Source organism: Salmo salar, chromosome 23 (assembly GCF_965601325.2).
Source record: "Salmo salar chromosome 23, fSalSal1, whole genome shotgun sequence".
Classification (NCBI taxonomy): domain Eukaryota; kingdom Metazoa; phylum Chordata; class Actinopteri; order Salmoniformes; family Salmonidae; genus Salmo; species Salmo salar.
In genome coordinates, this window is record NC_138313.1 from 4,785,750 (window position 1) to 4,798,807 (window position 13,058).

The 13,058-nt window shown below is 41.6% G+C and overlaps 1 protein-coding gene across 1 annotated transcript in view; it reads right to left on the reverse strand.

Annotated features, from left to right (window-relative positions):
- Positions 1-13,058, reverse strand: part of LOC106583961 (discs large homolog 1-like protein) — a 231,982-nt gene that overhangs the window by 100,979 nt on the left and 117,945 nt on the right. The window contains exons 5-7 of the mRNA XM_014168679.3: positions 10,348-10,472; positions 6,400-6,569; positions 5,830-5,966 (exon numbers count right to left, since the gene is read on the reverse strand). Coding sequence (XP_014024154.3) covers positions 5,830-5,966; positions 6,400-6,569; positions 10,348-10,472 — 432 coding nt within the window. The remainder of the gene's footprint in view (positions 1-5,829; positions 5,967-6,399; positions 6,570-10,347; positions 10,473-13,058) is intronic.

Sequence of the window (13,058 nt, forward strand, 5' to 3'; positions counted from 1 at the left end):
TAGTAACACAAGAGGAATAAAATACACAAGAATGAAACTATATACAGGGAGTACCAGATAAATGTGCAGGGGTACGAGGTATTTGAGATAGTTATGTACATAAAGCCAGGGTAAAGTGACTAGGCATCAAAATAGGCAATAAGAGTAAGAGTAAAGAAAAGACAGAGCAGCAGCAGCATATGATGAGTGTTAAACTGTGTGTATGTATGTGTGTGTGTGTGTGTGTGTGTGTGTGTGTGTGTGTGTGTGTGTGTGTGTGTGTGTGTGTGTGTGTGTGTGTGTGTGTGTGTGTGTGTGTGTGTGTGTGTGTGTGTGTGTGGTGTCGGTATGCGTGTCTGTATGTAGTGTATGTGAATGTGTGTGGGTTTTGTGTGAGTGTCAGTGTAGTGTGTGTGTGTGTACAGTTGAAGTCGGAAGTTTACATACACTTAGGTTGGAGTCATTAAAAGTCATTTTTCAACCACTACACAAATTTCTTGTTAAGAAACTATAGTTTTGGCAAGTTGGTTAGGACATCTACTTCATGCATGACACAAGTCATTTTTCCAACAATTGTTTACAGACAGATTATTTCACTAATAATTCACTGTATTACAATTCCAGTGGGTAAGAAGTTTACATACACTAAGTTGACTGTGGCTTTAAACAGCTTGGAAAATTCCAGAAAATTATGTCATGGCTTTAGAAGCCTCTGATAGGCTAACTGACATAATTTGAGTCAATCGGAGGCGTAACTGTGGATGTATTTCAAGGCCTACCTTCAAACTAAGTGCCTCTTTGCTTGACATCATGGGAAAATCAAAATAAATCAGCCAAGACCTCAGAAAACAATTGTAGACCTCCACAAGTCTGGTTCATCCTTGGGAGCAATTTTCAAACACCTGAAGGTACCAAGTTCATCTGTACAAACAATAGTACGCAAGTATAAATACCATGGGACCACGCAGCCGTCAAACCGCTCAGGAAGGAGACATGTTCTGTCTCCTAGAGATCAACGTACTTTGGTGTGAAAAGTGCAAATCAATACCAGAACAACAGCAAAGGACCTTGTGAAGATGCTGGAGGAAACCGGTACAAAAGATTCTATATCCACAGTAAAATGAGTCCTATATCGACATAACCTGAAAGGCCGCTTAGCAAGGAAGAAGCCACTGCTCCAAAATCGCCATAAAAAAGCCAGACTACAGTTTGCAACTGCACATGGGGACAAAGATCGTACTTTTTGGAGAAATGTCCTCTGGTCTGATGAAACAAAAATAGAACTGTTTGGCCATAATGACCTTTGTTATGTTTGGAGGAAAAAGGGGGAGGCTTGCAAGCCGAAGAACACCATCCCAACCGTGAAGCACGGGGGTGGCAGCATCATGTTGTGGGGGTGCTTTGCTGCAGGAGGGACTGGTGTACTTCACAAAATAGAGGGCTTCATGAGGCAGGAAAAGTATGTGGATATATTAAAGCAACATCTCAAGACATCTGTCAGGAAGTTAAAGCTTGTTCACAAATGGGTCTTCCAAATGGACAATGACCCCAGCATACTGTGCAGAACTGAAAAAGCGTGTGCGAGCAAGGAGGCCTATAAACTAGACTCAGTTACACCAGCTCTGTCTGGAGGAATGGGCCAAAATTTGCCCAACTTATTGTGGGAAGCTTGTGGAATGCTACCCGAAACGTTTGACCCAAGTTAAACAATTTAAAGGCAACGCTACCAAGCACTAATTGAGTGTATGTAAACTTCTGACCCACTAGGAATGTGATGAAATAAATAAAAGCTGAAATAAATCATTCTCTCTACTATTATTCTGACATTTCACATTCTTAAAATAAAGTGGTGACTGACCTAAGACAGGGAATTTTTACTAGGATTAAATGTCAGGAATTGTGAAAAACTGAGATTAAATGTATTTGGCTAAGGTGTATGTAAACTTCTGACTTCAACTGCATATACACTGAATGTAGAAAACATTAGGAACACCTTCTAATATTGAGTTGCACCCCCTTTTTCCCTCAGAACAGCCTCAATTCATTTGTCTATGGACTCCACAGGGATGCTGGCCCATGTTGACTCCAAAGCTTCTCATAGTTCTGTTAAGTTGGCTGGATGTCCATTGGGTGGTGGACCATTCTTCATACACGGTAAACTGTTGAGCATGAAAAACCCAGCAGTGTTGCAGTGCTTCACAGACTCAAACCAGTGCGCCTGAAACATATCCAGTCCAAAGGCACTTAAATATTTTGTCTTGCCTATTCACCTTTTGAATGGCACATATACACAAAACTTTCTTCTTTAACCTGTCTCCTCTCCTTCATCTACACTGATTGAAGTGGATTTAACAAGTGGTCATCAATAAGGGATCATAGTTTTTACCTGGATATCCCCTGGTCAGTCTATGTCATGGAAAGAGCAGGTGTTCCTAATGTTTTGTACACTCAGTGTATAGCGTGTGCATAGAGTCAATGCAAGATAGGGTCAATGCAGATAGTGAGTGTAACCATTTAATGAACTATTTATCAGTCTTATGGCTTGGGGGTAGAAGTTGTCTTGGTCCGAGAGCCAATGCTCCGATACCGTTTGCCGGACGGTAGCAGAAGGGTGACTTATTCGGGCCTCCCAGCTGATATAGAGGTGATGTACTGGGTTGTCCAGACCACCCTCTGTAGCTGTTTTCGGTCGAGGGCAGTGCATTTGCCATACCAAGCGGTGGTGCAGAAGGTCAACATGCTCTCGATGGTGCAGTTGTAGAACTTTTTGTCAATCCGAGGGCCCATGCCAAGTCTTTTCAGCCTCCTGAGGGGGAAGAGGCCCTGTTGTGACCTCTTCACAACTGTGCGGGTGTGTGTGGACCATATTAATTCCTTAGTGATGTGGACACCAAGGAACTTTAAGCTATCGACCCGCTCCACTACAGCCCTTGGTCTTACTGATGTCGAGGGATTTTTTTTATTCTGGCATCACACTGCCAAGTCTCTGACCTCCTCCCTGTATGCTGTCTCATCGCCATTGGTGATCAGGCCTACCGCCGTCGTGTTGGAGTCGTGTGTGGCCACGCAGTCGTGGGTGAACAGGAAGTACAGGAGGGGACTAAAGACGCACACCTGAGGGGCCCCTGTGTTGGGAGTCAGCATGGCTGAGGTGTTATTGCCTACCCTCACCACCTCAGACCGGCATGTCAGGAAGTCCAGGATCCAATTGCAGAGGGAGGTATTCAGTCCCAGGGTTCTGAACTTGGTGATGAGCTTGGAGGGGACTATGGTGTTGAATGCTGATATGTAGCCTATGAACAGTATTCTCACAGTTATTTCCTTTCTTGTCCAGATGGGAGAGGACAGTGTGATGTGCAATCGAGATTGCGTAATCTGTGGATTTGTTGGGGCGGTATGCAAATTGGAGTGGGCCCAGGGTGTCTGGGATGATGCTGTTGATGTGTGTCATGACCAGCCTTTCAAAGCACTTTATAATTACAGATGTGAGTGCCACAGGGCGATAGTACCATTTAGGCAGATTACCTTGGAGTTCTTGAAAACAGGGACAATGGTGGTCAGCTTGAAACGTTGGGATTACCGACTGGTACAAGGAGAGATTGAAAATGTCCGTGAAGTTGGTCTGCGCACGCTCTTAGAATGTACCCTGGTATTCTGTCTGACCCGGCGGCCTTGCAAGTGTTAACCTGTTTAAAGGTTTGACTCACATTGAAGCAAGCATATATTTGTTTTTTCGCTACTGTACCTGCATCAAAACTCTAGTATTTTTCATCCCATAGCTTGTTCTCCATCTTTTAAAATGTTTTCAGCACTTTCATTTCCCTGGCTGATCATGCTCTCTCTAATCTCTCTGCAGCAGACATATAGTGAGTAACGTTTTTGGAACATCAAATCACAATAAAATCCCAGTATAGAGTCGCAATATACAGGGTTGGGGAGTAACAGATTACCGGTAACTGCAATCCGTTACGTAACCTGCAAAAATCAGATTAAATACTTTTGAAAAACGATTTGATTACTTCGAGGATTACTTTTAATTCAGCAAGATTTGTGAAAAGAAAATATTTCACACTGCTCTGTTTTCTCAATGACATTCAAATCAGCATTGAAAAAAGGCACACGTTTAAGTTTGTTCCACCTGAGCGAGTTTGACCACAAGACAGAGACCACTTTGATGACACACCAAATGGGTTTGATGGATCGCGGGAAGAGAGCAGGAATAGGCTTTTGTAGGCTACAGTCCAAGCTATGTCTTCCAATTTGAATAAACGCTTGGAGGTAAGGATGACGGATATCACTTATTATTGATATCTACATAGCGCAGTGATGTGAATCACACTGTTGCTCTCTCATTTAGCTATTTGCAGATTACGGATTGTGGTTGTTATGGATGGCTGTTCACAAATCTAAATGTGTATTTGAACCCAATAATGATTGAATTGAGGAAGTTTAAGCTGCCAATCAATCATTGTTTTTGATACCAGTGGACAGCCAGTGAAAAAATGCGCTCTTGCAACAGCTGCACGGTGTGGATCCCAGCCTATTGAATAAAAGTTGGGCTTTTATTGCTCAATCTAATTCATGCTGATAATTTTTTTTAAATCCACAGGCCTGATGGACACATGCTCAAACTCGCACAGTTTTGATAAACTTAAAGGGTCAATCTGCAGTTGCTACATCAATTTTTGAACTCATAAATGACATATATATATATATATACACACATTGATTCTTGAAGAATATAACTTAAGCCTCATGATCTTAGTTCAACTGTCACACTCTATGAGAACCCAAAATATAAGCTTGTTTTTCTCCCATGTTTGTAAACATCGTAAATGTAAACAAACGCTGTATAGCCTCATGGTTAAAACAGTAATTTTGATACCATGGATGGTCAGTCCTTGCATCCATAGCTCTGTCTATTATCTCCAGGCCCATCCCTCAGCTTTTTTCCAAAACAGAAGCGGGGCGACCATTATGTTATTGTTTCATCTGTGGATTATCGAATCGATAATCCACAGATGAAACCACAGAGTGAAGGAAAAGCAGCCAACAAGTGCTCAGCATATGTGGGAACTCCTTCAAGACTGTTAGAAAAGCATTCCTCATGAAGCTGGTTGAGAGAATGTTAAGAGTGTGCAAAGCTGTCATCGAGGCAAAGGGTAGCTACTTTGAAGAATCTCAAATATAAAAAATATTTTGATTTGTTTAACACTTTTTTGGTTACATGATTCAATATGTGTTATTTCATAGTTTGATGTTTTCACTATTATTCTGCAATGTAGAAAATAGTACAAACAAAGAAAAACCATGTAATGAGTAGGTGTGTCCAAACTTTGACTGGTACTGTATATAGAACAATGAGAATCGCAATAGTGTACATATCAGCACCTAAGTATCGTGAGAATATCATATAGTGAGGTCACTGGGAATTCCCAGCCCTTGAATCAACGTGGAAAACTGATTTGGATTTGCAAAAAGTAATCAATGTAAAGGAATTTTGAAAATGTCTATGTTTTTCACTCAACTTTATAAAAATAATAATATGTCATTTAGCAGACACTTTTATCCAAAGCGACTTACAGTCATGTGTGCATTTTACATATTGGTGATCCCGGGAATCAAACCCACTATCCTGCCGTTGCAACTGAGCTACAGAGGACCACAACTTTAAACCTAAATCCAATGACATGGTTCATTTTTTGTTGTTGATTTCAGGTTGAATTCACGTTAGTTGACAACTCAATTAAATGTTAATCAAAACTAGACATTGAACTGACGTCTGTGCCCAGTGGGTACTGTCTTTCAGTAAGGAGAAGATGAAGTTACAGTACTATGTTAGGTCCTTACAGCCAATAGTTTGTCTCCTATTTGCAACCTCCCGTCTTTGTGTGCAGCCCCTCCCTCAATGATCTTGGTGACATAGATGCTGTTGTCGCCTGGAATGTGCTGGTTCCTTACTCCCCCCGCAATACTGAACCCTAGCCCTGGAGACAGAGGTAGGGAGGAAAAGAGTGAGAGAGAGAAAGGGAAAAGAGAAGGGTAGAGAGAGGGAGAAAGAGAAGGGGAGTGAGGGGAGTGTATTACAACAATAAAACCGTATTGAAACTATATTAATCCTCTCAGGGGGGTCATTCAGAGGGTATCACCTGGAGCACAACGACCAGAGAGTCAACAAGCATCATAAAGTTATCCATCAACTCAACACATTTTAAGGTAGACTTATGTATAGGAAGTCACTCCGCGATGTACGATGATATCATATCACTGTGTCTAGCTTTAAACTCCCTTACCTTTTGGACCTTTTAATTACTTTGAGGTCCATGGTTTTCTAACCTTTAGGACCTTTGACTAGTTTGAGCTCCATGGTTTTCTTACCTTTAGGACCTTTGGCAAGTTTGAGCTCCATGGTTCTCTTACCTTTAGGACCTTTGACTAGTTTGAGCTCCATGATCTTCTCTGAGAGGGCTTTTCTCCTGCGGACGTAGAGCCTGACGATGCAGCCGGCCACTTTTAGGGCCTCCACGGCCTTACTGTGGGTCACATCCCTCACGTCTGCCTCGTTTACGCTCAAGATGCAGTCATTCACTCTGCAGGAAGTGTCAAACACACCAGTCATTAACTCTGCAGCCAGAAGAGTCAGATACAGGGGTGAAAGTAAGGCGGTATGGTCCTGTACAGCATCACGGAAAAATAAATTGTGGGGGTATTCTGTACAGGTAAAACATGAGCCTATCACAATAATGAAAACAAAATGTCAAGAAAACTGTAGGCTATTACACCATTATTTACCATTACCATATGGCAGAAGCATTAATATGAGTGAATAGACTTGAAAACGGGTGGTCGGCCTAGAGTATATCCTATGCTCCAAAATGCGATGTGGTTTAACAAGAACACTGAAATTTGCCAAGGCAGAAATGCGTGCGGACAGCAGTGGAGTTATTAATTCTGGCCTAATGACAATCACCAAATGTAATTTCACTTTTTGGTGTTTTGTGTAAAAGATGTCTCTTCCCATTAACAACTATTTGGAGGCTGGAAATATGTTGCGAGTGGATGAATGTATGCGGGTAGCCTAGTAAAAGAGCCATTTGAAGTGATTGTTTGACAGTCAGAAGAAAACATCATGACTTATTGTGTTTATGCCACAATAAAAGTTAAATGACAAATCTTTATGACTAGGCCCACAGAAATGCTATTGAGTTAATATGGATTCTAAATACAATTATATGATTAGGCCCCACGGGCTGCCCGCCCATTGGGCAGGATTAGGCATTCCAAGGCGGCATTTTCCGAGCTGAACTGACCAAGACGCACCTCCGACAACACATAACACCTCATATTATTCTGCCCAAAAACAATGATAACTTCTCTCACCCAGTGACATGAGGGCTATTCACAGTAGGTGAGTGTTGATGCCGCCCCATTATAAGCAGAGCCCACTTTGCCAAAGGCAGGGGTGCAAAATATTTAGCTTATCTATGCCCAGCGCACCTCTCCAGAGTGCCGTGGGAGAGACTCAGCGCTGAGGCGCTCCACCACGCTCCATCAAATGAATATAGCCTATGTGGTTTTTCTGTAGCCCATAGACTGGAGACCAAATGTATTACAATTTCAAGAGACACTTTTTCAATCATTAACTTATTATTGAGGAGAGAGAGAGCGCAGGAGAAGACATCAACTTTTGTGTGGCTGCGGCATAATCAAACAGACGTGGACAGCAAATGGTGCTGAAAGTAATTATTTTCAACAATTGTCTTCATTTTAATTCGACTTCACTAACAACAAGATGACTTTGTTGAAGCCTACTCTTTCCTACAAAAATAAGAGGTTGGTTTACCTGTTTGATGGACGCAATTATGCTATGCATAGATTTTGTCGGTATAGCCAAATCCTCCAATACTGTCACCATGCACTCCTTAAATACCTCTGTGTCTGGGAAGGGCTTGGTGTGTTCTTTAAAAACAGGGCTAAAATTGAGTGAGGGTATGCCATACCCTTTCTTAAAGAAAATGGCAAAAATGATACTTATTGCTAGCTTTATATTTAGAAATAAATAAAAAGTATCCAGATAAAGCGTTCAATTCAAATCAAAATCAAATCAGATTGTATTTGTTACATGCGCCAAATACAACAGGTGTAGATCTTACCGTGAAAAGCTTACATACAAGCCCTTAACCAACAATGCAGTTCAAAGAGTTAAAAAAAATATTTATTAAATCTTATTTATTTATTTATTTTTCACCTTTATTTAACCAGGTAGGCCAGTTTGAGAACAAGTTCTCATTTACAACTGCGACCTGGCCAAGATAAAGCAAAGCAGTGCGACAAAAACACAGAGTTACAGATGGGATAAACAAATGTACAGTCAATAACACAATAGAAAAATCTGTATACAGTGTGTGCAAAATTAAGTAATGAGGTAAGGCAATAAATAGGCCAATTGTGGCTAAGTAATTACAATTCAGCAATTTACACTGGAGTGAAAAATGTGCAAATGAGGATGTGCAAGTAGAAATACTGGTGTGCAAAAGAACAGAAAAACTAAAACAAATATGGGGATGAGGTAGGTAGTTGGTTGGAGGAGCTATTTACAGATGGGCTGTGTACAGCTGCAGCGATCGGTAAGCTGCTCTGACAGCTGACTCTTAAAGTTAGTGAGGGAGATATAAGTCTCCACCTTCAGTGATTTTTGCAATTCGTTCCAGTCATTGGCAGCAGAGAACTGGAAGGAAAGGCAGCCAAAGCAGGTGTTGGCTTTGGGGATGACCAGTGAAATATACCTGCTGGAGCGCGTGCTACGGGTGGGTGTTGCTATGGTGGTCAGTGAGCTGAGATAAGTCGGAGCTTTACCTAGCAAAGACTTAGATGACCTGGAGCCAGTGGGTTTGGCAACAAATATGTAGTGAGGACCAGCCAACCAGATTATACAGGTCGCAGTGGTGCGGTAGAAGAGAGAACAGTCTATGACTTGGGTAACTGGAGTCTTTGACAATTCTTTGGACCTTTCTCTGACACCGCCTAGTTTATAAGTCCGGGATGGCAGGAAGCTTGGCCCCAGTTATTTACTGGGCCGTAAGCACTACCCTCTGTAGTGCCTAACGGTCGGATGCCGAGTAGTTTCCATACCGGGTGGTGATGCAACTGGTCAAGATGCTCTCGATGGTGCAGCTGTAGAACTTTCTGAGGATCTGGGGACCCATGCCAAATCGTTTTAGTCTCCTGAGGGGGAAAGGGGGTTGTCGTGCCCTCTTCACGACTATCTTGGTGTGTTTTAGACCAGTTTGTTGGTGATGTGGACACCAAGGAACGTGAAACTCTCGACTCACTCTACCGCAGCCCCATCGATGTTAATGGGCAGGTTAACGGGCACTTCTGTTGTTGGGTTAAGCAACGGATGAGTAGCCAGCAGTTGAAGCTTACAATTGGGTGAAAAGGTAACCTTTGAAATTGCCATGTTTAAATTCATAATATTGAATTATTTGCAAACAACACCCGTTTTGTTCAAACAAGACACTCTGGTTTGACATTGGAGAAATATGCCTATTTCTCAGTCCATTCTTCCCTGAAAATTCTATTTTCATTATCCACCTTTCTAATGAGACTTTTTCTGAGAGACATTTTCTCTTGATTGCAAGCAGTTTTTTCCCATTCAGCGCACAAAGAAATATAAAAAACGGATTTAATAGAGACATTTGTGATTTTATCAGTGCAATCAGTGAAAATATGTTATGGACATTGAACTGACTATATCGCTGACTAACCAGATGTGTTAAAAATGTTTTAACTTGTAGCATAGGCATATGAATTGGGCTGCTATTATGTTCTGTTCTTCCGACCATTAGAAAAATACAAAAAATTGCCCAGGGCCAAACCTATTGCCGACCTCTGCTGTACACCTTTCTAGTTCAGCGTGGATAGGAGGGGGGTGGCAATGTTTTGTCTCGCATGGACGGCAGAACATCCAGGGCCAGGCCTGTTATGCCAGTACATTTTTTGGGTGCATCCGCATGCACACATAGGAGGTCGCATACCAGAAATAAATGAATTCTACATTCACCCTTGGTCAGATACATCAGTCATTAACTCTGCAGGAAGAGTCAAATACATAAATCTTTCACTCTGCAGCCAGGTTAGTCAAAAACATCAGTCATTCACTCTGCAGCCAGGAGACTCAAATACATTAGTTATTCATTCTTTACCCAGGAGTATCAAATACATTAGTAATTTACTCCACAGGGAGAATCAACAGGAGTCAGTTAATGTGATTCACACCTTGGACCCATAAGCTGCAATGTGATTCAGTTCATAGGCTGAAATGTGATTGGGATCATGTAACCATACATACAGGTTGGTGTTACCAACCTGAGGCATCCGTCCTGAGCTGCAGCTCCTCCAGGGATGATCTTGGTGATGAAGATACTGGGGTCTTCTCCAATGTGGGGGTTATCTGTTCCCCCTGCAATACTGAAGCCCAACCCCGAGTTACCCTACATAGAGGGGCAGAAGAGAGAAATGGGTTTGGTTCAATTCAACTGTTACATGTCATAGGCAGAGTTCCTCTGTCCAGTGTCTGTGTTCTTTTGCCAATTTTAATATTTTATTTTTATTGGCCAGTCTGAGATATGGCTTTTTCTTTGCAACTCTGCCTAGAAGGCCAGCATCCCTTCACTGTTGACGTTGAGACTGGTGTTTTGCGGGTACTATTTAATGAAGCTGCCAGTTGGGGACTTGTGAGGTGTCTGTTTCTCAAACTAGACACTCTAATGTACTTGTCATCTTGCTCAGTTGTGCACCGGGGCCTCCCACTCCTCTTTCTATTCTGGTTAGAGCCAGTTTGCGCTGTTCTGTGAAGGGAGTAGTACACAGCGTTGTACGAGATCTTCAGTTTCTTGGCTATTTCTCACATGGAATAGACTTCATTTCTCAGAACAAGAATAGACTGACTAGTTTCAGAAGAGTCTTTGTTTCTGGCCATTTTGAGCCTGTAATTCTGGCCATTTTGAGCCTGTAATCGAACCCACAAATGCTGATGCTCCAGATACTAAACTACTCTAAGGAAGGCCAGTTTTATTGCTTCTTTAATCAGGACAACCATTTTCAGCTGTGCTAACAATTGCAAAAGGGTTGTCTAATGATCAATTAGCCTTTTAAAATGATAAACTTGGATTAGCTAACACAACGTGCCACTGGAACAAAGGAGTGATGGTTGCTGATAATGGGCATCTGTACGTCTATGTAGTCTGCCGTTTCTAGCTACAATAGTCAATTACAACATTAACAATGTCTACAATGTATTTCTGATCAATTTGATGTTATTTTTATGGTCCAAAAAAATGTGCTTTTCTTTCAAAAACATGGACATTTCTAAGTGACCCCAAACTTTTGAACGGTACTGTCACGTTCCTCGTATTCTCCCTCATCGGAAGATATGTCGAAATCACTCGATGACCAATACACAGCGGGTTGACTGTTCCACATCATATTTATTATAGATGGAAACGACAAAACAAAATAAACACGCAAAGGAGAACGGTGACAGTTTCACAGGTGAAACGAAACACAGTGCAAAATACAATTACCCACACACAGACAAACACACCCTACTAATATAGGACTCCCAATCAAAGGCAACTCAACACACCTGCCTTCAATTGAGAGTCCAGCACCCAACCTACACATAGAAAACCTAACCTAGAACCTAAACCAACACTCACAACCCCACTATAACATAACCAAACATAACTCTGCCACGTCCTGACCAAATATAATACAAAAATACCTAAGTATATGGTCAGGACATGACAGGTACTGTATGTAAATGCACTGCAATGTTATAATGAAGTCATTCAAGTACAACATTGAGTATACTGTTCAGTTAATTTAAAATATAATTATAAAACATTTCTATTCCATCATTTGTATTTCATGATTTGACCTGAGGTATATACTGTAAGTATATATCTCCACGTCTACTTCAAATAAGGAAAAATACAGGCTATATTACTTATAAGGTATTATATTAAACTCCATAGCTAGGACCAGTAGCGTAGCTTCCCCCCCCAAAATACGGCCCCCTATACCCCCCATATTTCCCTTAAAATTTAAATAATTGTGTTGGTAAGGCTGTGTTAATATTACTAAGCATTGTAACAGCAGAGCAGAACCTAATCTAAGGGCACATTTGAAGCTGTTACCAGAGAAGCCGCAATATAGCCAATACATTCAGCACCATGGACCGCGGTCAGAAATAAACCCGTATAAGTCGATCAGCACCACGGAAAGCACAAAGCGGTCAAAAAACACCCTATTTTATCTGCAAATAATAGGCAATAGCCTATATTATAAAACATACATATATAGATCAATCTCTTGACAGAAACACTGAAACACAGCTAATGACCCAGTACACAGTCGCTGAAGTCATGCATGGCGGCAAAACTGACATACCGGTATTCAAATGGTCTTCCTCCCACAGAGGCCTATAGCAAAAATACCAGCAAATCAATCAAGTGGAGCATTCAGACATATTGCTTAAATGGCAGCCTCTATTTAAACAGTATATGACGCGTATGTGCTTACTATTATTCTTATAGCCTAGTTAAACGTATAGGCTTTGATGACATTGAAAAGGCTCAGCGGCCGTGCACCAGAACATGGTTTCCAAAGACAGATCGTGCATAGTCGTAGATTGACAAGCAATGTAAACTAATCTAAAATAAAGCTTGATTTATATAGACTGTCTGGGTAGCCTGCCCTGTAAAAATATAAGCTTACTCACTCATTTGATTGGCATTCGACAGATCTTGCTCTCTGCAAAGTCGTTGATGATGGCATTCAAATCCATGGTCCTGGCCCTGGTGTTTTCAATGGACAGAATGGCCAACCCACTCAGTCTCTCCTGTCCCATGCTGCTCCTCAGGTATGATTGAATTATTTTCAGTTTGGAAAAGGGGCGTTCAGCACTTGCTACCGTTACATGCAGTCATAAAAAGGAGCATCGCTGTAACTACTTCCCCAAATGTAGCAGTGACTGAATTTTAATCCACAATGATCATCTTGGCCAGGTCTCTCAC